This window comes from Loxodonta africana, chromosome 13, assembly GCF_030014295.1.
Source record: "Loxodonta africana isolate mLoxAfr1 chromosome 13, mLoxAfr1.hap2, whole genome shotgun sequence".
NCBI lineage: Eukaryota > Metazoa > Chordata > Mammalia > Proboscidea > Elephantidae > Loxodonta > Loxodonta africana.
This window is the reverse complement of record NC_087354.1, coordinates 13300588-13328466: the sequence shown is the minus strand read 5'-3', so window position 1 is coordinate 13328466 and position 27879 is coordinate 13300588. Positions and strand designations below refer to the sequence as shown.

General features: G+C 46.4%; 1 protein-coding gene across 4 annotated transcripts in view; it reads left to right on the top strand.

The window, feature by feature from the left end:
* Positions 1–655: 655 nt before the first annotated feature.
* LRRK1 (leucine rich repeat kinase 1) overlaps positions 656–27879 on the top strand; it is a 161037-nt gene continuing 133813 nt past the window's right edge. The window contains exons 1-2 of one of the 4 annotated variants that reach the window (XM_010593871.3): positions 656–788; positions 7920–8143. In XM_010593871.3, coding sequence (XP_010592173.1) covers positions 8047–8143 — 97 coding nt within the window. In that variant the 5' untranslated portion in view covers positions 656–788; positions 7920–8046. Of the gene's footprint in view, positions 789–1014; positions 1115–1142; positions 1426–7919; positions 8144–27879 lie in introns of those variants that run through there. The other 3 variants (XM_064296241.1, XM_023553070.2, XM_064296242.1) reach the window with 3 other exon arrangements.

Genomic DNA, 27879 nt, shown 5'->3' with positions numbered 1-27879 from the left:
ACGTTAGGTTGAAAGAAAGTTGTCGTTATTCCACCACGTTTTACCTACAAACAAAATAAGCCATTAAAAACGATCCATCAAATAGTTGCGTGTTTGCATACATCCGTAATTAAATCAGTTAAATTCATGTAGGAGAGGAGCAGTTTGCAAAATATTAAAGCTTACAAAATACTCATCTTTGCCCTGTAGAAGGGATGTACACAAGGGAATTTCCGTATTTTTCATATTTACTGCCAGAGAATATGGCCAACACGCAAGTTAGAGTTAATTCGCCGATTTGGGTGCAGAGCAGAGTAGAGGGACAGGGCAAGCTGGGTGAAGCCGAGAACTAATTTTCTCTTCGCCTTCCCGCGTGCACCGGCGGACTCGGAGGAGGACTCCACCCTAGAAGGCTCCCCGGAGCCTGTCACCTTCCCGGGGCAGGGAGTAAGAAATTTGGCCACCTAGGTTTAACGACTAGGGAAACTGAGGCGGGGCACCCCGGGGCGCCTCGTCCCCACACCGTGAGAGCCAGCAGCGCCCAGACCCTGGGCGCGCGGCACCCTCTCCCTGCGCGCCCTTTGCGCCGCCGACGCCCGCCCGCCGGCCCGCCCTCCCGCCGCCCGCCCCAGCGCCCTCCGCAGGATTGAGGAAGTGCGTCTGGTCCCGGCGCGGCCGAGGCGCGGGGGCTGGAGGCGGTCGGACCTCCAGGCCCAGGCCCCCTAGTCTCCTCCTGGCTGCCCCGGGCGCCCCAGCCCCGCGTCCGGAACGACCGCGTCCCTCCTCTCCGCCGGCCGCTGCCGCCGCAGGTAAGCACTGCCCGGGCCCGCGCCGCCGCCCGCCCAGGGACCTAGCCGCCTCCTGCAGCCCGGCGGGGACCCGAGAGCCGGCTCCCACTCGCCCTGGCCCGTGCTCGGGCCTCTGCCTGCTTCTGTGCCCCTGGCCCCGCAGCCCGGCCCTGCGACCCAGGCGGCATCGTGGTCGGGGAGCGGGACACGGAGGCGCGGGCGAACCCCCATCTCTCGGCCCCGCGGCCTCCAGTGCGCGCGGACCCAAGCCAGCCCTCGGGGTGGGAGTGTGCGAAGCCCTGCACCGGACAGCGCCAGGGCGGACGGAGCAGCGGCAAGAAACAAAAGTAGGAAATTGCGCCAGGGTGTATCCACATTTCCTCTGCCTTTGAAGGAAACCTTCTACAGCTTGGAGCGGGGAATTTGTGTGTGCGCGCGCGTGTGCTTGTGAGGGCGTGTGCGCAGGGAAGGGGCTGTCCCAGGACTCTCTCTTCCTAGCCGCGGCCTCAGTGATGCGGGGTGGCTCAGCGCGCCTTCACCCACCACAAAGTCGGGGGCATTCTTCTCGCCCAAGGGTTGCGTCTCTGACCAGATACCGATTAAATCCGCTTTCTCTGTGGGCTTGGGCAACCTCCCCAAGCGTGCTGGGGTCGGCGAGGTGAGTGTGACCCGGGGGTGCAGGTGTTAGGGAGGGTGCTGGGGGTTGGAGAGAGATGATGATGGAGAAGATGAAAGATAGGTGGTCAGCCAAACCTACCCCTTAGCCTAGTGAGGCCCACACCAAGGTTTTCTCCCACAAACTTTCAAAGTGTGGCGCCTGCAGGGGTCTGAGAGGTGGAGAAATCAGGAGCGTGGAGCTACGTTCTTAGCCAGCCCCTCACCAAACGATTAGACGATTTTTAGAGTTTCCCACTCACATGGTATCAAAGTTAATGCTGTCAGTAGATGTCATCTAGTTGATTTCAACTCCTAGCAACCCATGTGACCAAGTAGAACTGCCCATAGGATTTTCTAGGCTGTAATCTTTATGAACGCAGACGACCAGGTCCTTTTTTTCCTGGAGCATATGGGTGTGTTCGAACTGCTAATCTCTCGGTTAGCAGGTTAGCAGCCAAGCACTTAACTATTGTGCCACGAGGACTCTTGTTGGTATCAAAGTATGAGGATCCTAAAGAGACAACTAGAATATGCATGATTTTGGAAAATGTTAAAGTTAAAGGCTTCATTATATTATTTTCATTATCTTTGCTTATGTCCTAGAACAAAAAAAAAAAATTACTGAGTTGATAACATACAAACCCCACACTTAATATGTCCCTAAAACAGGTCTTGGGATGAGCCAAACCTTTCCATCTCCTGGGGAAGGCCCCATAGCTCAGTTGCTCAGAGGGAAGCCTAGGAATTAACCCTGGGAACATCCCATTCCCTTGTCCCCGGGATTCTTCCGTTAGCAAGTCCTGCTGGGTCTACCTCCAAAGTGTGTCCTGGGTCTATCCGCTTCTTTCTCACACACCCTCCACTCTAGTCCAAGGTGTCAGGATCTCTTGTAAGATTCTTGAGTGATTTCCGTGATAGCTACATCTGATCATGTCACTATGTGCATGGAACCCTGTAGCGCCTTCTTCTTGTGATTGGTGTGAAATCCAGAGGAACTCCTTCCTCTCACCGCTCCCCCACTGTGTGCTCCGGCCACTGCCATCAATGTTATCCCCCGAACCTCTGCCGCCCCGTCCACCCTGGTGGCGCTTGTTTGCCAGCATGAGGCATGGGCGTTGCTGTTCCCTGACTTCACGTGGCTGACACCTCAGGAGGCCTTAGAAGGCCTTCCCCGGCCACCCTCTACACCCCTCCTCAGTCTCTCTTCCATCCCATCTCTGTGTTCTTATGCCCACCACTATCTGCGTATACCTTCTTTATCTCTTCAATTTCTTCTTTAATTAGCGGGCTCCTGAGGTCAGAGACCATGTCTGTCTTGCAAACCACCGTGTCCCCAGCTCCCAGGACTGTTCTTGGCGTAGGAGATGCCCAGTGCATACTGGGGAGTGACCAGATGGTTAATGTTGTTGTTGTTATTCGTTGCCCCAGAGACAGCTCCGACTCACGGCAACCCCATGTACAACAGAACGAAACGTGGCCCTGCCCTACACCATCTTCGTGATCGTTGGTATTGAGTCCGTGGTTGCAGCCAATGTGTATTTTGAGTCTCTTTGAACCTAGGGAGCTCACCTTCCAGCAACTTCATTGGCTAATTTTTAGAAATAGATATCCAGGCCTTTCTTCCTAGTCGGTCTTAGTCTGGAAGTACTGCTGAAATGTGTCTACGATGAGTGGCCATGCTGGTATTTGAAATACTGGTGGCATAGCTTCTAGCGTCGTAACAACATGCAGGTCACCACAGACAAACTGACAGATGGGTGGTGGAAATGGTGAATGACACCAGCCTTCACTAACTGGTGGTTTGGGACTCAAGAAGTGCCTCTGTGGTCAAATCCTTGGGTGCTCATTTGGGATCGAGAGCTATATGCTCCTCCAGCCTGCAGATCCATGGTTATTTTGATGTTCACAAACCTGTCAGATACATTTTGCAGGCAGACCAATATTGGTAAAGGGATCCTAGAACCATAGACCAGCCTTCTTGACCAGCCTACTACTATCAATTCAAAAAGAAGCTAGACTACAGGAACATTTCGAATATACTTCATTTGCCAGTGTCTTCCCACTCTTTGGTAAAGTCCCTGAGTGGCCCAAATAGTAAGCGCTCAGCTACCAACCTAAAGGTTTGCAGTTTGAGTCCACCCAGAGGTGCCTCAGAAGAAAGGCCTGGCCATCCCCTTGTGAAAAGTCAGCCATTGAGGACCCTGTGAGCACAGTTCCACTCTGACACACCTGGGGTCGCCATGAGTCAGGGTCAAATCCACAGCAACTGGGTTTTATTTCACTGTCTTCCCTTTACATTAACTGTAAGTTTCGAGAACTCATGAAGTCGACTCCTCACAGAGAAGGGTTACTAACTATTTGTAGAATGAATCGTAGGTTCCTTTTTTTCTTTTTCACCAAGTATTTAGGTTTATTCAATAGTGCAAGTATAAGGAATTAGCAAAAGGAAATTGGTGAGGTTTAAAAAAAAAAAAAACATTAAAACAATTATGATTTCTGAAAAGCGCCTGAAGCCCTCTTTAAGATGTATATACTGTAACAAAAAGAAAAAGTATTATTTGCCACCAGGATTTATTGCTTAGGTCTGAACCCGAAAGAAGCAGCAGAAGGAAACAAAGATCAGCTTGAGGGCAAAGACTGAGCAAAACTTGTGTTACCTCATCTTAAAACGTCTGCCTTTGAATGTAAGCCAAAATACAAATTACAGTTTAAAAACTGCTCCAGTGGCAAAATCCTCCATCGGTAAAGTGATTTTCAAAAGGAAACTGAAAATGAAAAGAGGAACAAATGTGCTGGGTGAAGGTTAGCCAAAAATATTTTTTTAAGATTTTTACTTTTTTTTTTAATTTAAAACCATTATGTGGTAATAAAGGAGCCCTGGTAGTGCAGTGATTAAGCGCTCAGCTGCTAACTGAAAGGTTGGGGGTTTGAACTCCCCAGTGGCTCCTAGGGAGAAAGATGTGACAGTCTTCTTCCGTAAAGATTACCCCAAAAAACTCAAACCCGTTGCCGTCGAGTTGATTCTGACTCACAGCGACTGTATAGGACAGAGTAGAGCTGTCCCATGGGGTGTCCAAGGCTGTACACTTTATGGAAGCAGATGCCACATCTTCCTCCCTTGGAGAAGCTGGTGGTTTGAACCACTGACCTCTTGGCTAGGAGCCGAGTGCTTTAACCACTATGGCACCGAGGCTCCTTCTGGGAAGTTACAGCCTTGGAAACCCTGTGGGGCAGTTCTGCTCTGTCCTATAGGGTCGCTGTGAGTCGGAACCGACTCGACGGCATGGGGTTTTGGGTTGGTTATCTTAGTAGCTGTTTTAGAGATTGTTTGGAAGCAAAGAGCAACTATGCTTCTCGGTATGGCTTGGAGCCATTATTTTTACTTTTTTTTTTCTTTTTATGTTTTTATTGTGCTTTAAGTGAAAGTTTACAAATCTAGTCAGTCGCATACAAAACATACATCTTGAGATATACTCCTAGTTGCTCTCCCCCTAATGAGACGGCACCTCTGCCCTGTATTTCTGTGTCCATTCAGGCAGCTTTTGTCTGCCTCTGCCCTCCATCTCCCCTCCAGACAGGAGCTGCACATGTAGTCTCATGTGTCTACTTGACCCAAGAATCCCACTCCTCACCAGCATCATTTTCTATCCCATAGTCCGGTCTGATCCCTGTCTGAAGAGTTGGCTTTGGGAATAGTTCTGTCTTGGGCTAACAGATGGTCTGGGGACCATGATCTCCAGGGTTCCTCTAGTCTCAGTCAGACCATTAAGTCTGGTTTTTTTAATGAGAATTTGGGGTCTGCATCCCTCTGTTCTCCTGTTCCTTCAGGGATTCTCTGTTGTGCTCCCTGTCATGGCAGTCATTGGTTGTAGCCAGACACCATCTAGTTTTTCTGGTCTTGGGCTGGTGTAGTCTTTGATTTATGTGATCCATTTGGACTCTTGGGCTCATACTTACCTTGTGTCTTTGGTGTTCTTCATTCTCCTTTGTGGAGCCATTATTTTAAAATGGAGATTCTGCCTGGTTTCTTTCTCTGGTCCCAGTCTCTAGGTAATTTTCCTAACCAGGCTTTGCAATTTATAAGGTTTTAACCATTATCCTAAATTTTGGCCAGATTGACCATATTTCCTGTCCGGCATAGAATCTTCAGGCTCCCAGACTTCAAATGCAGTGTTTCCCACCCACGTCTTCTATAGACCTTTTCCTCTTTGGTTGGGAAAGGTGCCAATCATAGTGAGCAGGCCTCTGGTGCAGGGCTCTCCAACCCTGCTTTCCCCTGGCTTAATGGGAGCTTCATCAGTGCAGGTAGTCCTAGGGGCCAGACAGCTGGGCCAGTGCCCTATTTCCAGGCCTTTAAATGAGCAAGCCCAGAGCTCTGGTAGCCTTGTTCTGTGCCTATTCAGTGCCCACACTGTTCAGGGCACCTGCTAGGACCCTGAGACAGGGCGCCCGGGAGATAGGTAATTGTATTACCAGCTTGTGAACCAGAGACAGGTGGGAGACTGTGCTCACCTCCTGCCCTCACAGAGTTATTGCAGGTAGTACCACTCCTAGCCCTCTGGTAGAAGATGACCACGGGAGCTTTACCTTTGCTGAATTCTCACAAAAACCGTGTGAGGTCACTGGGCGAGGGGAGGTATGTCTGTTTTTTACAGATGAGGAAACAAAAACATACATCATTTCCAGCTCGAGGTCACTCTGCCACCATGTGACAGAGATAATCCAAGCCTGTGACACCCAGATCCTGCTTTTTCCTTTATATGTTATCTTAAAAAAGTAAAAAAAAAAAGTTTCCCGTTGAGTCATTTCCGACTGGTGGCAACCCCACGTGCATCAGAGTAAAACTGTGCTCCATAGGGTTTTCAATGGCTGATTCTTCAGAATTAGATTGCCAGGTATTCCTGCGGACTTGAATTTCCAACCTTTCAGTTAGCGGCAAAGCGCAAGTAACCATTTGCACCACTCAGGGACTCCGTGTATTTAGGAATCATCTATATGGCCCTTATTATATGGCTGAGATATCACCACCCATTTTAAGCAGTCTGTCTCAGAATACGGACAAGGGTTTCTAAATATCTTGTACTTTGCGGACAGTATAGACCCTATACGAAGACTTACGGAAACCCACGCATTCCATATGGTAATACTCTTTCTGTCATCCAGTTGACCCCATGCCAGGCCTTAGCTGGGCCTAGGTCTTTCATCACATAGCAGGATGAACACTCACCTCAGGGAGCCCTCCATGTTCAGTGGGAGCCCAGCGTGGAAGAACAGTGCCTTGACTCAGCCGTCCTCATCACAATCTCCTTAGCCTTACTTGGTTAGTCTTAATCAAACTCAGGTTTTTCAGCCTTGGAAATGTTGACATTGAACCATTCTTTGCTGCCCTGTGCATTATAGGATGTTTAATAGCATCTCTGGCCTCTGCCTACTAGATGCCTATAGCACCCCCTTCTCGCTTCTAGTTGTGACAACCAAAAGTGTCTCTCCCGTTGCTGTCAAGTCAATTCCGACTCATAGTAACCCTATAGGACAGACTAGAACTGTCCCGTAGGGTTTCCAAGGAGCGCCTGGCAGATTCGACCTGCCGACCCTTTGGTTAGCAGCCGTAGCACTTAACCACTATGCCACCAGGGTTTCCCTTGCCAACCTTTAGACGTGGCCAAATGTACCCAGGGTAGTGGGGGGACTTTCTGGGGCTCCTGTCTATTTATGTCCGAAGCTCAAACTGACTTGACTTCATCTAAAACAAACAAACAAAAAAGTTACCATTGAGTTGACTCCGACTCCTGGCGACCCAATGTATGCAGAGTGGAACAGTGCTTCATAGGGTTTTCAAGGATATAATCTTTCGGAAGTAGATCACCAGGCTTTTCTTCTGAGGTGCCTTGGAGTGGATTCCAACTTCCAACCTTTCAGTTAGTAACCGAGTGCTTAATTGTTTGCACCACCAGTAATGATCCCTTCCATACCCTTCTGTTTAGGGTTGTTGCCTGACTGCCCCTTTGGGTTTAGAATGTCCCCTCTAGGTGTCTTGGAATGTCAGTTGTGGGGAAAGGGAGAGCCTTGTACTGTGACCAGCTGTAAGTATGTCTGCGTCACCCCAACTGGAATGTGAGCCCCTTGGGAATAGGGACCTCATTTAGTTGTCTTGGAATCACTGTGCCTCACCCAGGGCTGGCTGCCTGGCAAGTGACGATGAATATTTGTTGATTAAACAGTGAGTCCCTTACTGGTAGGTGTTTTACAGTTGTTTGAGGTTTCTTCATGGCTCTTCTTGAGTAGACATGCTCGGAACCCAGCAGTGAGGTCAGGTGGAAAAAGAGGTGTCCTTTCACGGCCCCAGCTGTTGGGGGCTTCGCTGCGCACATGGGACATGAAGAATGTTGCAAAGGAGAATGTCCATGAGTAATATAAATATGAATGTTTGCACGGGTACAGGAAGAGGCTTAACAATTAATTTCTATTTTTATGTTTTTTTTTTTTTACTACCAGGACAGCAAAGCTTTCTGCTCATCCATGAGTCTGTGTGTCCACGCCTTAACTCACCCCATAGGGGGCGGCGGCAGCGGCGGCGACAGTGACGGCACAAAGTGATTTTGAACAGTCACCTTGAGGATTGATGGCTGGCATGTCACGGCAGCCGCCCAGCATGTACTGGTGTGTGGGGCCGGAGGGGTCAGCCATGTATCCAGAGCGCACCATGGAGACCCATAACGGTAAGGGCGGGGCAGGCCATGCTTGTCTGGGCACAGTCTGTCTGCTCATCCTCTGTAAGAACGAGGGATTCCAACCAAACGGTTTTCATCATAAAACATATCTCAGGATTCTCACTGAAATTGTGAAAGTTGAGGGGCCATGGTACAAAATTTATTCTGGGCTCAAAGATCTTAAGAATCAGGGCATCACTTCATGTTTGTTAAAAAGTTTTTTTTTTTTTTAAATGGGGGTTTGATTTGGGTTTCTTGTTATAAAAATAACACGTTTAATAAAGAAAATTAGAAAAAAAAAAAAAAGAAGGACATAGGGAAAAAAATCGCCCAGACACAAGCACAGTTAACATCTTGGTATATTCTTTTCTAGTCTGCTTTTCTGTGCTTAAGGGTTTTTGTTTTAGCTTTTATGATACTTATGCAGTGTATATAATTGTGTATTCCACCTTTTTTCTCTTAAGCTTTGTCTTGGTCATCTAGTGCTGCTATAACAGAAATACCACAAGTGGATGGCTTTAACAAAGAGAAATTTATTTCTTCACAGTAAACAACAGGAGGCTAGAAGTCCAAATTCAGGGTGTCAGCTCCAGGGGAAGGCTTTCTCTCTCTGTCGGCCTTCTCATCAATCTTCCCCCGACTAGGTGCTTCTCTGCGCAGGGACCCAGGTCCAAAGGACACGGTCTGCTCACTCTTTCTTGGTGGTATGAGGTCCCCAACTCTTCGCTTGCTTCCCTTTCCTTTCACCTCTTGTAAGATAAAAGGTGGTGCAGGCCACACCCTAGGGAAACTCCCTTTGCATATGCTGCCTCGACAACTTCTACAGGTTCCATGCAGTGATCCAGTGTAAAGGGAGTACAATGCAGTGGCGTTGATTACGCTGTTCAAGTTGTGCAGCCGTTCTCACCTTCCTTTTCCGCATCTTCCCACCACCACTAGCATAACCTCAGTGCCTCCTAAGCCAAAGCTTCCCCTTTCTGCCTCCCTTCCTCCTCTGGTAACCATTAATAATCTTTGGTTTCTATATTTTCGCTTATTTCATATAAGTGAGATCACACAGTATTTGTCCTTCTGAGACGGACTTGTTTCACTCAGCATGGTGTTTTCAAGGTTCATCCATGTTGTGGCACGCATCAGGACCTCATTTCTCTTTATGGCTGTGTAATGTTTCGTTTTATTTTTCCATTCATCTGTTGGTGGATATTTCAGTTGTTTCCACCTTTTGGCTCTGTGAAAAGTTCTGCGATGAACATTGGTGGATAAGTTTCTTTTGCTTTCCTGTCTTCACTTCTTCTGGGTGTATACTTAGGATGGGAATTGCTGGGTTCTATGTTCAACGTTTTGAGGAACTGCCAAACTGTTTTCCACAGTGGCTGTACCATTTTGCGTTCCCGTCAGCAATGGCTGAGGGTTCCAGTTTTTCCACAACCTTGTCAACACCTATTGTTTTCCATGTTTTTGATCATTGCCATTCCAATGGGGGTGAGGTGGTGTCTAGCAGCTTTTTATGTGCTTATTTGGGCATTTGAACATCCTCTTCAGTGAAATGTTTATTCAAGTCTTTTGTCCATTTTTTTGATGAGTTGTTTGTCTTTTTGGAGTTATACAACTCTTAACACCCATAGAATATCATTAACATTTTTATTAACAATAAATATCTGTTAAGCCCTTAGTACGTACCAGGCACTGGGTTCAGTGCCTCACAAAATAATGAAGAGGTACCTTTGTCCCTGTGTTATATCTGAGGAACATGAGGGCAGGAGAGATTGAGTAACTTGCTCAAGGACACAGCTAGTAGATGGCAAGACTGGAATTTGAACCCTGTCTTAACTCTGGAACTCCCGGTCTTAAATCCTGGGCCATGCTGTGAACTTTGAGAGAGCCCATATGTGTGAACCCTCAGCCGTGGTAGTGAACGAGTGTTGTAACTGGTTCCGCAGACATTCTGTTCAGTCGCTTGAGTGTTTTTTCCCCATCTAAAGTGCCCAGAGGCTAACTAGGGTGATGTTTCTGGAAAGTTCCTGTGCATATAAATCAGATTATGAAATGAGAGAAAAATTCACTTTTTGATGTTGCCTAGCACTAAATGTTCCCAGTGCTCAATCTGCATCTTTTTAAAATTCCTTTTTTTTCAGACATTATCTTTTTTCAGTTGCTTATTCGGAAAGCCTGGCTTTATTAGTGTGAGATCCAGGTGCCATGTATAACAGAATGCTAAACTTGATTTTTGGACAGCATATCTACCTTCCCAGTACACTCCCTGCCCTGTTATCCCAAAGGCTGCTCCTCATGGCTGTCTTGAGGATGAGGGCGGGCTAGGGACTTTGGACCCACTTAAGGCTTCCTGGCTGGGATTGTGTTGTCTAGAAAGGCCCCACAAGTGACTCTGCCCCTTACCGTCCTGTTCAAGAGTTGGTGATCTAAACCCTGGCCCGCACTGGTCATTGGGAGCTTCTAAAGTGCCGATGCCCAGACACTCGAGTGTCATTGCTCAGATGATGGCTTTCCCAGGTCCCCAGTACCCCAACTGATTCTTACAGGGCCAGGGAGCTGAACACAGCCAGAACTAGCCCCACCTCTTGGCAGCAGGCAGGACAGATCACCAGAAAATGTTAGTGTGTGCCCACAGCCAAAACACTGACCTGCCCAGCCCCAGTTCTCTTCCTTTAAAAGTTTCTGTATCTGCTCCTGAGGCAATTCCTCTCTTCTGACAGCTGTGATTGCCACCCAGAACGAGTAGACCTGGGAGCCGCTGTCCCAGTGGGGTCTCAGGACTCTCCACCACACCTGTTTAAATAAACCCAAGGACACTCACAAGGGACCAGGAGCCTGATGGGAATGAAGGAAATTATGCAGTCCCCCACCCCCATACTGTTCTAGGTGCTGGGGGATGGAGTGGAGTTTGAGGACAGGGGAGGGAGTGACGGCCTGTGAGCCCCAGACCTGGGGTGAAGTGTTTATCCAGAGACCAAACATAAACCACAGAGTGGGAAAAGGTGAGAGGAAAGTGGTTTGAAATATGTGGAAAACTCCGTCCTGTGGCTCAGCATTTAAGGAAATTATAATGATCGTCCTCATAAGAAACCCTGTAGAGAAGGTACTGTGAGACTTTAAAAGTCCCGCAGGTGGAGGCTGAACCTGGGACCCCGGGGACTGAACCCGACAGCACCCTCCTCCAGCTAGAACCGGCTGCTCCCAGGGTGGCCAGGCGTGGGCCCCTTCTGGCCTCCTACAGCTGATACTCACCCCTGAGCCCAGTGGGCGAGTCAGGGCAGGGGAGAACCCCCTCCTGCTGGCCTGCCCCTCAGGGAGGACAACCTCACCTCAGCCCCCACCCCCACCCCAGGCACAGGAAAGCTGACTTCATTACAGCCGGCTCTTGTTTAAGGAGCCCCCTACTAAGTACATGCCAGATGGAGAGGTACAGTGATGGGCACTTCATGTCACTGTCTGTTTTAAACCCCATAGGTACTTTATGGCTGCGTTCCCTTTTGGTGGGTGGAGAGGGGTACGGAGAACCTTCTGGTGTTTTTATTGTGTAGTGGGGGCTCAAGAGCCTGCCTTCAGGGTTAGTCAGGCTGCATTCTGTTCTAGTGCTGAGTGACCTCACCTGAGTGGCTTAACCTCTCTGAACTCTGATTCAGACAGGCACAGAATCTTCCATGGAATACACCAGTAAACAGGAGGCTGGGGGTCCTGCTGCGTGCTGCCACCTGTGGCTCCAACCCAAGTGACTCCTGTCCTCCTGGGACGAGCAGGCTAACTCCCTGGCCGTGGTAGCGACATGAGTGGGAACATCGGAAGCTTGCGATGCCTCTTAAGGCCTACGCTCAGGATGGCATGCTGTTGCCTCTGCCAGTAGGCCACTGGCCAAAGCAATCACGTGGCCAAGCCCAAAGTCAAGGGGGGGAAACATACTCCCTCCATGGGGAGGCCATGTCCAGGCTGTGGATGGGGGCAGGGGTGCTGCAGGAACTGGAGCTGGTTATTCAGTCTAATCATGCAGTGTGCTGGTGGGTTTCAGTCCTTTCTAAAAATTGTATCTTATTGAGCTGAGTGTTAGGTTTATTTATTTATTTAAGCAGCCCGCAGAACCCTTTTCTCACATAAAGCCTTACCTGGAACCCCAACCCACGTAGCAGATAACAGCGGAGTTGCTCTGGTGAGCAGTGGTGTGGGGGTAGTGTTGTAAATCCCCCTTCCCGAGTTCCCCTGGACCCCAGAGCTCTGGGGCCCAATTAAAAACACTGTGTATTGGATCTCATTTTCACAAAACGTGAATGTATCCACCAGGACCAGAGCCAGGGGCCAGTGACACTCAAATGGCAGCGTGTAGTCATGCCTGTGTGTCAGGGTTACAGCAACTGTTTGCTCTGCATTTTCTACAGTGATCATGCATTACCTTCCTTTTTTTTTTTTTTTTTGCATTACTTTTGCAACCAGAAATATAATATTGCAATTTATTTTAAAAATGGTTACTTCATTAAGTACTGATGTGTGGGGGTTTTGCCCTAACTGGCCATACTTCATATATTCACACCCAAGTTCAGATTTACTGCAGCTGACCTCTTTCACCATAAGTTCTTTCTAGAACGAATGGGGTATCTTTGACCAGAGGAGCCTGGGGGCCTGCCTCCTGGGGGACACCTTCTGAGCTGTGTCCTGAGCAGATGAGCTGGACTTGTTCCCCTCCACCTTCTCCCGAGGCCTCCTGAGTCCCTGAGGAGCCCTGCTTTCCCTCAGCTCCCAAATCCACCAGCCTCACCCCACAGAAGACTGCTCCAGCCTGAATCCCAGCTCTGGCAAAGGAACATTGATGGCCAGAAGGAAAACAAATTATACTCAAAGAGAAACTTCTGATGTAAGGGCAGCTCTCTCACCTTTCAGAAATCATGGGACATGCATGTTTTTTCAAACATGCTCTGAAAATTGTACATTTGTTATTGTAATTCCAAGTATAGTTGAGAAAAAGATTCAAACTTTAATAAAACACATGTTTTACTTTTGGGTGTTTTGGTAGTGGTAAAAACCAGTTGTCACTGAGTTGATTCCAACTCATGGCAACCCCAAGTGTGTCAGAATAGAACTATGCTCCATAGGGTTTTCAATGGCTGATTTTTCGGAAATAGATCACCAGGCTTTTCTTCTGAGATGCCTCTGTGTGGACTCGAACCTTCAACCTTTCTGTTAGCAGTCAAGTGTATTAACCGTTCGCACCACTCCTATCTAGTGGCATCAGAAGTCAGCTAAACTTACAAGGTGGAATGAGAATCAAAATCAGCCCAAAGCTGATTCCTGTGAGGTAAAGGTCAGACATACCTCCATTCTTCAACTTTTTTACCAATTCTGACACCAGCCATCCTCCCCACGGTTCTCTACTTCTCTGCTGAGTTTGACGCTTCATTGCGATGGCCACACAGAGCTCACAGACCATACTCACGATTATGTGGTTTATTGGGGGAGTAACAGAATCAGGACCAACTTGGAGGTAACAGGATACAACTCAGGAGACAGGACACAGTTTGTCAGTCAGGAGAGCTTCCAGCCAAGACAGCTGTCAGGCTCTTCTCAGTCATGAAAACAGGCAGGCAGGTGGCCGTTTTGACCTGGCCTCTGCTTCTAGGCCTTGCACTCGGCCATGCTCCGCTAGGCAAGTGTTATATCTCTTTAGCTCCACCGACAAGTGTCTGGAGGTACCCCACTCCATCAGCAAGCCTCTGCCCAAAGATACTCAGCTCTCTCGTTCTGTGGGTCAGCAAGCCAACTGTTGCCATCTTGCTCCATGGGCTAGGAAGCCCACTGCAGCTGTCTTATGCTAGTCTCCTGGTTCCCACTGCCCGTGCTGTCTCACGCCATTACCACTGTTACAGATCTCTCTGTCACCTGGGTCTAGACGGTTCTCAGTGTAGAGATCCCAGATCCAAAGCTCTTCTTCTTGATGGTAGTGAGGTCCACCTCAACCACTGTAGGATTGGCTCCTTTTCTAAGCCTGCTCCTCCAACAAAGACCTCGAACTGACCAATCCCGCTGTAGGCCACAGTCACCTAATTTGCATAGTAATCTACCAATTCCCACAACAGTTTTTACATATTTTTTTTTATTTGCATAGTAGACTAACCAGTCCCTTTGAAGATTATGGCCTAGCAAATCATCTTGGCAGAACTGCAAACCCAGGGCCAGAAAGGCCACATATAAAAAGAAACCTGTTGCCCTGCAACTGCCAGGGACTCCAGAGTTTGTATTTTTAATATGCTAAAAACCAAAACAAACAAACAAACTTGTTGCCATCGAGTCGATTAGTGACTTGTTAGGGCAGGGTAGACTACCTCATAGGGTTTCCAAGGAATGGCTGGTGGATTCGAACTGCTGACCTTTTTCTTAGTGGCCATGCTTTTAATCTCTGCACCACCACAGCTCCATTGGTATACTAACCAAAAAAATCAAACCCAGTGCTGTCGAGTCAGTTCCAACTCATAGCAACCCTATGGAAACCCTGGTGGCGTAGTGGTTAAATGCTGTGGCTGCTAACCAAACAGTTGGCAGTTTGAATCTGCCAGGCGCTCCTCGGAAACTCTATGGGGCAGTTCTACCCTGTCCTGTAGGGTCGCTATGAGTAAAATGAATGATTGGTATACTAGGTGGGTTTTCTTCCTATGTCCCTACCTGTTCAATTTGCATAACCTCACCTTGTGCTTGTTCAGAATCCTTAACCTTTTCAAAGCTCATGAACAGGTGAGTGCTTCCCCAGCTGCAGTGTGGTCTCCTTAGCTTGCTTGCAGGGTCCATGATGGGGAGACTGCCGGGTGTTCCTGAAGCAAAATCAAGTCTTAGGTGGGTGTGGCCCACCTTGACCTCATTAGCACCGTCAGCAGTCAGCTCCCCTCAGTGCAGGCAAACATTTGAAAAGCTTGGATGAATTTAGGGTGTGTGAGTTGACAGGTGGAGGGTCAGATAAACAGAGGCTGGTGCTAGTGGGCAGTCTACTTTGACGACATGTCATTAGAAACTCTGTGCTCTGCGTATCTGGTGAATCAAAACACCACTCAGGGTGGAAGAACCTGTCCTGCCAGCTGAGGTAAGGCACCAGGGAAAAGTGGCCAAGTGAGGAAACTCCCAGATAGCTCAGGTCGAGAACACTTGAGCAAGACCTTTCTGGATGATGGAGGGTAAGGTGTGCTTGGTGGGTATCCCCAAGAGGTGGCTGGTGTTTCCCACCTCTCAGTGAGTGGTCACAGCCTCTGACGCTAGCTGCCTGCCTCTCAGAACACTGTCCTCTGCCGAATCTAGCACGCTGGGCCAGAAGCTGTTGAGACAGCAGAACCAAAGAAGGAGAAGGAACATTCCAGGTCTTCAGCTCCCAGGTTTTTATGCAATTATTTCCAATGTCTTTTTTTTGTTTTTGCTTTTTCAAACTTGTATTACAAATAACTCCGTAATCTATGAGCCACATAGTTTTCCCAAATGGGGGCTTTTCCTGCCTTCCAGAAATAGAAGTAGGAAATGGACTGAAATAGAAGTACCCCTTTACTGGTAGCAGGCTTTCTTGGTGGACAACTTTAAGGGGGTCCCTGGGTGGTACATATGGTTGATGTGCTTAGCTGCTAACCAAAAGGTTGATGGTTCAGTTTCACCTGGAGGCGCCTCAGAAGAGAGGCCTGGTGATCTACTTCCAGAAAACCAGCCATTGCAAACCCTATGGAGCACAGTTCTACTCTGACACACATGGGTTCACCATGAGTTGAAATTGACTCAACAGCAGCTGGTTACGAGGGACAGATCTACATTAATGAAAGCCGTTCAGAGTGTAATTGCCGGCCCCAGTCTTTAGCCTGTTCTGGGGTTGGTGTTCTGCTTGTGCCTGCTGGGCTGTGCTTACACCGTGGGGTGAGATGAGGTGGACAAGGACTTTGCTGGGAAGGAGGCCATGGTCAGCGAGCACTTTCCTCCAGCCTGGCCACTATGACCCTACAGGGAGCATTGCCAGTGTCCGGGAGTGAATCCCTAGGAGTGAGTGCAGGAGAAGGGGCTGAGTGGTGGCCTGAGGACTAGAGACATGGCTGTGTCCATCCACCCGTCCATCCATGTGTGGCAGTTAGAATAGCTGTTTGAATGGGGCATTTAACATTCATCCTTCATCCAAGGCCTTGATCTTCTATGTCCAGAATACGCTTGCCTGCTTCTAGCAACAGGGAACCGGCTACCTCTCCAGCAAGCCTTTCTGTGGACAGCTGTGTTAGGAGGTTTATGCCGTGGAAATCTGTCTTGTTCTCCTTGTGTCTAGCTCCACCCCTCCTGCTGATCAGGATCCCTAGCCCCTTTCTGGAGACAAGTGAGAGCAGAGGCTACCCCCTCCCTGTGGAGTCCTTTCTAGGCTGAGCAAGCCTCTACTACCACCCTGAGAGCAGCAGCCCATACCTCCACCCACTCCACCTGGTTATCATTTGAGCCTTTGCACTGTGTCATTAGGTGGTGATGGGCCCCGGGCTCAGAGTTGCCTCCCGCCTCCTCACCCTACCCTGCTGTGAGTGGACTCTCAGGAGCACCCTTCCCCAATTCTAGGTGGCCAGAGCCTGAAGGTGGTGCCTCACCCAGGCCTCAGCCCTCACCCCCTACCCAGCCTTCCCCTGCCCCACACTTGCCCCTGCCTTGCCCCTTTCATGTGGGGGATGAGGGGTGGTGGGAGGAGATGGGGCAGAGTAGCCTCACGTGGCGGTTCCTATACTTGCTGGGGTACAGTCCCGGCCTGCTGGGCATGTATTGAGTGGCCAAAAGAGGTTTTCGTACCAGCCATGCATCCTGGCCCCCATGAAACAGTCAGAAGGTTCAGCAGCCTGTGAGCACGGAGATGCCTGGGTAGACCTCCTCAAGTCCTGTAACACAAGCAAGGCCTGGACAGGGCCAGGATTTTCACCCATCTGCCTACTACCCATCTGTCAGTCTGTCATGCTGTGGTGGTTTGCATGTTGCTAGGATGCTGGAAGCTATGTCACCAGTATTTCAAATACCAGCAGGGTTATCCATGGAGGACAGGTTTCAGCAGAGCTTCCAGACGAAGACAGACTAGAAATTAAGGCCTAGCGATACACATCTGAAAATTAGCCATTGAAAAAACTCTCTGGATCACAATCAAATATTGTCTGATACGGTGCTGGAAATGAGCCCCCTAGGTTGGAAGGCAGTACACAATAACCACAGCAGTGGGCTCAAGCGTACCAATGAGTGTGAAGATGGCACAGAACCGGACAATGTTTCATTCTGTTGTACATGGGGTTACCATGAGTTGGAGCCAACTTGATGGCAAATATCAGCTAACAAAGCCTGGTTTCCCAGTCCACACAAGTCAACCTTGAAGGAGCCATACTTAGGAATTTTTCTGGAATTTTTTAGTTCTCTGGGAATGCCCTCCCCCAGCACCAGTAACAAATAAGTCTGAACTCTAGAGTATGAATTTCACGTGTATTTTCAGAAACCCTGATGAATGAAAATAGACAGCTACCAATATTCTTTAGAAGACTTGGTCCCTATTCCGTTCACCATCCCAGCTGCCCCATGTTCAATTTGTCCAGGCTCCACTTAACCATCTTCCCATTTATTGGGTGATTTTTTCAAAAAGAAGGTAAGAGTGGGTGGCCCATGGAAACCTCGAAGTACTGGCAGAAATACAGCTTTAATCACAGGGCCCTCATTCCTCATCTGTAAAACGAGGCCAAGGCTGCACATAGAATTACCTGGTGAACTTTTGAAGAATGTAGACGCTTCCTGTCTACCCACAAGGCCAACTAAATCAGAATCTCTGCGGGTAGGCTCTGGCATCAGTGTTTTTTTAAAGCCCCTCAGGCAAGTCTAATGTGCAGCTTGGGGTCAGAACCACTGCACGTGAAGATGTGGGAAAGGCCTTTGTAAACTGTAAAGTCCAGTGTAACTCTTGAGGTCCTACTATAAGCCATTAACCCATTGCCACTGAGTCGATTCTGACTCATAGTTACCATATAGGACAGAGTAGAACTGCCGCATAGGGTTTCCAAGGAGCGCCTGGTGGATTCGAACTGCCCACCTTTTGGTTAACAGCCATAGCTCTTAACCAATACGCCACCAGGGTTTCCAGGGTGCCATAGGAGCCTAGAAATCCCAGAGCTGTCCTCTGTGTGGCTCAGGCACAAAGTAGACAAGAAGAAATTTCTGCATGATTGAGATTTATTCTCAAAGACAAGAGGATGCTGTATTCATTGGACAAAAGTGGACAAATCTAGAGTTTGTCCAGTGAGAACGCTATCAGAATAGATGTCAGGATCAGCGCTTTGGGGAAATCCAGCCATCAGGACTCAAGTGAAGACGATACACGTTGAGATTTAACGGGCCCTGCCTTGGACTTAGAGGCTTCCTGAGAAGGTAGATTGCATTGTGTGAGGGTCAGTTATGAACAGTGAAAGCAAGACTTCCAAGGATTGAAGAAAAGAGAACAAAAGTAGAATAGTCTCATATATCACAAGGTAAATTCCAGAAAGTGGTCATCTCGTTAAATTTCCGTGCTGCTAAGGTATTCAGAGTTTAGTCAGCCAAAGCAAATTGCTTGTCACGGCCCGATCCTGGTCTCAGTGGGAGTTAGCCTACTTGGCATTCATGGTCTGGTGTGGGCTTTTATGGTGATGTGTGTAGATCATAAAGCTAAGCAAGAAAAACCATCCCCCTGCAGTCATTCCACTCCTTTTCCAGCTGCAAAAAAAAAATCATCTAGATATAATTTAGATATTTTGGGAAATATTATTATAAGTTCCTGGATTAAATGATTTTTTTTTCTATTCAAGAAAAACCTTCATGGCCTGTAAGACTTAGTTCCAAAAAATAAGTAACTTGAGAAATTTTACTAGGAGAAACTGACTCAGGAAGGAAAAAGGAAACCTCAAAACAAAAAACAGAAACAAGGACTCAGTCACAGAATGAGTAAGGAAGACCAAAGAACAATCCATACCTTTGAATTATGGTGTTGGGGAAGAATTTTGAACATACCATGGACTGCCAGAAGAACGAACAAATCTGTCTTGGAAGAAGTACGACCAGAATGCTCCTTAGAAGCAAGAATGGTGAGACTTCATCTCACTTCGAACATGTCAGGAGGGACCAGTCCCTGGAGAGGCACATCATGCTTGGTAGAGGGTCAGTGAAAGAGAAGAAGACCTTCAAGGAAATGGATTGACACAGTGGCCGCAACAATGGACTCAAGCATAGCAACGATTGTGAGGATGGTGCAGGGCTGGGCAGTGTTTCATTCTGTTGTATGTAGGGTCCATGAGTCGGAACCATGAGTCGGAACCAACTTGACGGCACCTCACAACAACAATCCTCCCAGAAAGAGTTTGCCAAGACTTCTTACCATGGTATCACTGGGTTGGTTTGAACCACCAAACTTTAGGTTAGTAGATGAATGCAAACTATTTGAGCCACCCAGGAACCTCGGGGATTAAAGAATAAGCACATTAAAAGTAATCAAAGTGATACACACTCATGGTTAAAGAAGCAGGTAGCCCAGCAGGGGCTAAAAGGAAAAGCAACAAGTCTCTGCAACAGTGTCCATCCCAAAGGATCTTTATTTCCTGTTTCTGGTTTTAGTTCTTTAGAGAATGACCATTTCACTAAAGAATATGCCTGCACCCCACTCTTGCCTGATCTATTGGGACGGTGTCTGTTCACTTCCTGCCATGGTAGGTGAAGATTTTGTTCACTTTTGGACCCACACTGCCTGCTGCCCCTCCACACTTAGTTATTTCACTGTGTTGACTCATCTCTGGGTTGTATTTGTGACTCTAAATGGTAGGTTTCAATCTCTGCAACTTGTGCCTAGAGACTCAGTGTCATCCTTGTTCTGTGAGACGAAGGATGGGAGCACGTCTTTTCTTCCTTCCACCTCCATCCCACTTCCACTTCCCACCAGGAACTCATACTTGGAGCCATTACATAGCAAGTCTGCAAAAAAATCCCTTAGAAAGGGTTCAGGGGTTCATGGGAGGCACGCGTAAGACTTCTTATGCTGAAAGCATCTTCATTTGCGCTGTAATCTAAGTTGGAGCCCATCTGCCTTTGGAACTTGGAGGAGCTTAGTCTGCTGTCTGCTGTTGTAATCTGATTCTCGTTGCCTTGTGGAGGACCTGGTTTTTCCTCTCTGGAAGATTTTAGGGTCTTCCCTCTATGCTTGCTTTTATGAAATTTTGTCTCGAAGGATCTGGGGGAGGGTCTTTTTCATTCATGCTGCTGGCTCTGAGTAAGCCAAGGCTTTCTTCTTTTCAGCCGGGGAAATTTCCTTGGATTGTCTTCGATAATTTTTTCTCCTCTGCTTTTTCTCTTGTTTGTTTTTCTGGAACTCCTGTTAGTTAAGATACATGTTGTATATCTTTTCGCTGTTTTCCAGCTCTTCTTTTCCTTCTTAAACTTTGAGAGATTCCCTTGACTTTCTCTTCCAGCCCCGCATTGAACTTTTTACTTTGATACTGATTTTTAATTTCCAAAAGCTCTTTCTTGTTCTTGATTGCTTCTTTTCATAGCATTCTGTTCCCGTGTTATATATGCACTACCATCTTGGACTCTTCTGAGGACCCTGACTGGTGTTTATTTTAGTTTGATGTCGATCTCATTATCTTCTCAGTTTATTTATATTTATATTTTACATGTCAGGGTAAAATATAAATGCATTTATTTATTAAAATGCATGCATTTATTAAAATCAGCATTTTCATAGTAGATTCCAGATAAACTAACAATTACATGGTTCAAAGTGTTATTAGGGAAATTTGTAACCAGCTGACTTTGTAGGCGGTGCCTGTACATAAATTACACGGAAAGCAGCTTCCTAAGATGCTAAGTCAACAAAACTGCTGATGGAAAAACATTTTTTCATTGGTTTTTTTTTTTTTTTTTTGAAGTTCTTTTTAGTGGCCCATGTTATCTATGTTTCCTCTAAGACCTGGCTTTTTGGTTGTCTTTTTTTTTATTAATTCAACATTATTATTTCAACCATCATCAACCATTTTTTGTGGTAGACACTGTTGTCCATGTGCAAGCTGTAGCAGAAATGGTCTCTGCTCTTAATTCCAGAGGGAAAATAGACAACAAAGAAGAGGGTAAATCAGAGAGCGCTGCTTGAAGTACAGAATTACAGCAAGGTCACGTCTTCAAGGGGCAACACATGGCTTTTTCTAATTGTTATTGGGTGAGACTTCTCTAAGGAAGTGGTGTTGAATCTAAGATGTGCTTGGTTGACCAGAAGGAGGGAGCCATGGGAAGATTGGGAAAAAGAGTGTTTTTCAAACAATCTGAAAACAACAGAGAATGATAACGCCTTCCTCCTCTTCTCTGAATGCTCTCATTCCCTCCCTGCTACACATGGGCACTGGGACACACACTTGTACTTGTGGCGCTTACATTCTGGGGGAAACACAGTAAATAAACATGTGCTTGTCACTGTGAGTCAGAATCGACTTGACGGCAGTGGGTTTGGTTTTGTTTTTTTTGTTTTTATTTTACTTCTGAAAAAGCAGTTGCCTACAAGTGGATCCTGACTTACGGGGACCTCCCATGAGTGCAAACGATTACCACGCTTTGCTACTAACAAAGTCTGGTGGTTTGAGCCCACCCAGAGGCACCTTGGAAGAAAGGCCTGGTGACCTACTTCTGAAACTTCAGCCATTGGAAGCCCTGTGGAGTACAGTTGTACTTTGAGTCAACTTGATGGCAGCTGAACTAGTTTTACTGTTAGGAGTGAAGAGGGCCAAGAGGAAATTCAGTCAGGGTTGGACTAGAAAGTGATGGGCAGTGGGCACTGTTTTAGATTGAAGGTCAGGGCCGGTGTCCATGGAGAGGTGGCATTTGAGCAGAATCAAGGGAATGGCATGACAGGTTAGTCCTGTGACCAAAAACCAAACCCACTGCTGTCAAGTCAATTCCGACTCATGGTGACCCCATGGTACAGAGTAGAACTGCCACGTAGGGTTTCCGAGGCTTTAATCTCTACAGAAGCAGACTGCCATGTCTTTCTCTCATGGAGCAGCTAGTGGGTTCGAACTGCTGATATTTTGGTTAGCAGGTGAGCACTTAACCACTGCACCACCAGGGCTCCTTAGCCCTGTGAAGGGCTAGTGAAATGACACTCCTGGCAAAGGCACCAGCAGTTGCAAGCTATGAAGTGGGCCTGGCTTTGGAATGTTTGAGGAACACCAAGGTGGCCTCTGGGGCTAGAGCAGAGTGAGGGAAGCTCCAAGCGGGGCGAGAGAGGCGATCCTCACGGCAGAGCATGCTGCAGAGTGATGGAAGCATCCAAGGAGCGAAGTAGTCTTGATTTGGGGATATTGAAGGCTGTTCCCAGAGTCCTGGGTGGTGGGGCTAGAGTGGGGAGAGAAGGAAGGACTGGGAATATGTTTTGAAAGAAAAGTATCAGGACTTGTTTACGTATTTATTGTTATGTAACAAACCACCCCATCACTTACCCATTGCTATCAAGTCGATTCCAACTCATGGCAACCCTATAGGTCTTATTGGCTTAAAACAACAGCATTTTATGATTTCCCAGGATTCTGTGGGTCAGGGATCTGGGCAGGGCTTGGCTGGGCGGTTCTTCTGCCCCAGGTGGTACCAGCTGGGTCACTCATTTGGCTTCATTCGGTTGATGACTAGACTAGGCTGAAGGTCCAAGGATGCTTCGCTCACGTGTCTGGTGCCTCAGTGCTCCTCCATGTGCCTTCCTTTGACCACATGCTCTCTCATCACTCGGCCTTCTAGCTCAAGTGTCTTTGCAGCATAACAGTCGTGTTCCCAGAGTTCAGAAAGGGAAGCTGCTAGGCCTTTGTACACTTAGACACAGAACTGTCGCAGCATCACTACCGCTGCCCCCTGTTGGTTAAAACAAGTCACAGCCTAGCCTATATGCAGTGCCATACAAGAAATAGACTCCACCTGTTGATGGGAGGACTAGCAAATAGTTGGTGGCCATCTTGAATGCACCAATGGGTTAGATGTGAGAAGTAAAACAAGAAGGAATAGAGGATGCACCCACCATTCAGATTTAATAAATGCTAATATTTTGCCATTTTTGTTTCAAAAAAATTTTTTAAAGAAGTAAAACATCACAGATTTAGCTAGAGCCCTATTTGGGCTTATCCCTGATTTCTCTTCTCCTTCAACCCCTAAAGGTGGCCATAATTTTGGAAATTAGTGTGAATCCTTTGCCATGTTTTTATGTTATTGTTGTTTTATGCATTCAAGTCAATTCCAACTCATGGTGACCCCATGTGTTACAGAGTTAGAACTGTTCCGTAGCACTTTCGTGACTATCATCTTTATAGAAGCAGATCAGCAGGCCTTTCTTCTGTGGCACCACTGGGTGGATTAGAACTGCCAACCTTTAGGTTAGTAGTCAAGTACAAGTCATTTGCGTTGCCCAGGGACCTATGGCCGTTATTCTGAAGTCAGTGCAAATTCTTTGCCATGTTTTAATACCCTTACTGAATATGCGATGTCCATAAATACATAGTATTATTTCTGTCCTGCCTCTGGGCTGCCACCTATTGTGCAGTGGGTTGGTATGAATTTCACAATGTCACCCATTCTGGGTTAAGAAGAGGTTTCATTGAAGAAAAGAGATCATAAAGCCTGGCTTTACCAGATGGAGTTGCTAATGAATCACCCCTAGTGTTTCGTCCTCTTGTAGGGTGGAATACCAAGGTGTCTGCTGGACAGGGCATCTCCTGAACAGCACATGGGTTCCAGTCCAGTGAAGGAGCCCCTTCCCTGTGGGCTAGCCTGTCAGTGGTATACTGGGTGCCAGACACATCTGGGTTATGTGTGCGGGCTGCTTACAGAGAGCACCTTGGGGCCTGTGTAATGTTACAGTCCTCCTTACTGGGAGGTGGGAGCCACTAGACTGATAGGGAACTGAACTTGGGTGTTTCCCCTTCAGATGGGAGAAAGGGGTGCCTCTCACGTCCCAGCTAGCAGCTGGGGTGGGAGAATAACCAGGTCATGTTCTGGCAGTCTTTCTTCTTGCAGAACTGTTTGCGTATTAAATATTTTTTATGCTATGCCAATCCTTTTGTAACTTGCATTTTCATTTGACGTTAAGTTTGTACAAGGTAGGAGTTATATTTTCCAGGAAGTTGGATGAAATCTTTTGCCTATAAAACCATCTAGGCCTGGTGCTTTCTTATGGGTAGATTTTTTTTTTTAACTAGTGATTCAATTTCTTTAAAGGTTTTTGAGCTATTTATATTTTCTACCTCTTCTTAAGTTAATTTTGGCAATATGCCTTCTAGAAAGTCATCCATTTCTGCAAGTATTGTCATAAAGTTTATAGTGACCACAGGGTTTTAAAATTTATTTTTAAATTATTTTATTCTGTTTTAATAGATAAATCCTATACTTGATATAAAATTCTAAAATACCAAAGGGAATACAGTGAACAGTGTTCCCTTCCACCATTGTTGTCAGACTCCTAGTTCCCCTCTCTTCCAAAGAATCAGGGAAAATTGTTAGTTCCTTTTTTTTTTTTTTTTGCCTCAGAAACCTCAGTTTCTTAGGCCAATATTTAAAATGGCTTTTTTCTTTTTATAAGCCCTTAGCCTTGGGAGAATTGTGGAAAGTTATGCTTTTGTCTTAGCTTTTTAATACATTTTTTATAGTATGAAAAATTTCAAACATCTTTTATAAGTAAAGAGAATACTATAATTGACTTCTTCCCTATTGTACCCATTGCCCCATGTCAGCAGTTATCACACATGGCCAGTGTTGATTTACTTACATCCCTTTTCTCCAAATAATTTAATAATCTAAATAATCTTTTCTTTCTAGATTATATAGAACCAAATTTCAGACTTTGTATTTTAAGAATTCTAGAAAAAAATCATAATATATTTAACATACATTGTTAGAATTCTTTTTAAAAAGTCATTAATAAATAAAAAAGACATTAATGACACCAATTATCTAAACAAAATGAAACAAAACAAAAACCCATTGCCATCGAGTCAATTCCGACTCCTAGCGACCCTAGGGGACAGAGTAGAACTGCCCATGGGGTTTCCAAGGAGCGCCTGGTAAATTCAAACTGCCAACCTTTTGGTTAGCAGCGGTAACTTTTAACCACTATGCCACCAGGGTTTCCACCAAATACCAAGTAAGTGTTTAAGTTTCCTTGATTGTCTCCTAATTTGTTTTTATAGTTGGTTTGTTTGAATCAGGATCAAACAGCTAAACAAGGCCCCTTCACTCTATTCGGTCTGTATGGCTTTCAAGTCTCTTAATTTCTATCTGTGTTTTTCCTTGCTATTTAATTGTTAATAAAACCATGCTGTTTGTCCTTTGCAGTTCCCCACGGTCTGGATTTTAGTGATTGCATTCCTTTATGTTGCATAATGTGTTCCTCTGTCCCCTGTGTCTGTAAACTGGGGGTTAGCTCGAGGCTTGATGAGACTAGATTCAGCATGAGTTCTTGGCAAGAGCACTCTAAAGATGGTGTTCTGTAATTCCTGCTGCATCACCTCAGGAGTCAAGAATGTCTCATTGTCTGTCTTTGATGTTAAGATCTTTCAGTGGTTTCAGGTGCTGTTAGCCTGCTCATTCATTATAAAGGTCCCAGTCTGCTTTTCAGCTAATGGTTTTATCAGTCATAGATCATTGAGTAGATCATTCTGTCATTCGTGGTTGTAAAGTGGTGATATTTTAAGCCTATTATTCCTTTTTTATTCCTTCTTTGTTTGCTGAAATCCGTCTGTAAAGAACGTTCTTCCATCAGCTCTTTGGTACTTTGAGTTAAAGTTTGTCTGGGGAAAGCAGGGTAAATGCTTGGTTCTTCCCCTCAATTTACTTGTTAATTTTTCTGAAAATAAGTCAGTTCCAAAGCATCTGTCAAGATTGACCAATGAGGGTTTTTTTGGTATCATGATGAACTCATAAATTTTTAACATATTTGACATGTTTTAGTCCATTAGCTGCTCCTTGGGAACCGTATGGGGCAGTTCTACTCTGTCCTGTAGGGTTGCTATGAGTCAGAATCAACTTGATGGCAATGAATTTGTTTTTTCTTTTTTTTTGTTTTTGGTTTAGCACATTACACATATTTTTGATGCTCAGATTGTCCATATTTGGCCAGTAGGAGCCCCTTCAGGTTGGTTCCTCTACCTTTTCACATTAACCCTAATGTCCTTGATTCCTGGTGTGACAAGTTATTCCAGGCCTATGTTTCCCATTTCTTGTCTCAGACCTACAATCTCCCGTCACCCCAAGGAACTCATAAGTTTTAATTCTGTACTGTGTCTATAGTTTTGTCTCCTTCCTTATTCTGGATATTGTTTGTACTTGCCTTTTTTTTTTTTTTTTTTTTTCCCCTTCATTAGTCTTACCATAAGATTATTTCATCAGTCCTTTGAAGGAACCAGCTGTGGGTTTGTTGTTGTTCTCTTTTAATTCTTTGTTTTTCTCTTTATTTTCTTCTTTTTTTAAATTTACCACCCCCACCCCCACTTTTAACTTCTTAAGAAGTATCCTGTCATTCTGAGAACAACTTTTTTCAGCTTGAGAATTTTTCTTTTTCTTATTTATTTGGGAAGTATATAGTTCTGGAATTCTTATTAGACACTAGTTGAAAAACTTGAAGAAGTATCTTCCACGGATGGTGCCACATCCTCTGCTTGATCTTCCAGATTACTGATTCATCCTTCAGCAGTGTCCATTCTGCTCTTCAGCCCATCTATTGAGCTTTATAATTAAACTCCTCTGGTTTTCATTTCCAGCATATCTAGATGATTCTTGTCTGTGAATTTCACGTCCTCCTTTACCTCTCCAGGATATCATGAATATTTATTCCGAGGTCTTTTTCTTGTTCTACTAACACTAGTCTGGGTAGAGATGATCTCCTGAGATGCTGAAAAGCTGGAGCTAAAGAATTTTCTCAGGCATGTTCAGGCATTACTTCGGTCTTTTCTCCTGATGACCATGGGGGTTACTGATATCGAGTTTCATCCTGAACCAGAGGAGCCCAAAGTTTGCCCAGCCAACCAGTAACCAGCTGCCATGAGGCGGGCTCTGACCCATTGTGACCCTACATGTGCCAGAGCAGAACTGTGCACCACAGGGTTTTCAGTGACTGATTTTTTGGAAGTAGATCACTAGACCTTTTTTCTGAGGTGCTTCTGGGTGGGCCCAAACTTCCAGCTTTTCAGTTAGCAGCCAAGCTTGTTAACCATTCGCACTACTCAGGGACTCCAAATCTCAGTGACTGGGTTACTTGTGTAAGTTTTTTCCCTGAGTAGTAAAGTAAGAGTTCAGTAAAAGATGCAGGCTCTCCTGTCTGGCAAGTCCCTGCTTTGCACAGACCTTGCCAGCACCAGCTGCTCGTTTCCCCTCAGGGACTCTGAGGCCCAAGAGTGCTGTCGTGAAATATGGCATCTCTTCTCCTGTACTGGGTGGTTACCAGGCGTCAGTGAGACTGCACCCTTAGCACATAAACAGGGAACTTCACTTTCTGTGTGTGAGGTGGGAAGGAGAAGTCTCTTCCTGCCAAACTGTAGCCAGCCCTGCTTGCTGGGTCTGTTGGTGGGGTTTGGTGCTTCTTCTTTATGCTGCCGATCTTCCTCATTGTTTTGGGGGTTCCTGGTTGGATGTTCATCTTTGTGTCTGTGATTCCCCTTAGCTATCTGGGAACTCAGCTTCAGTTACTGCAACTTGTAGAGAAGAGGGTAGAGAGGACTGAAGTGGGCTACCTTTGG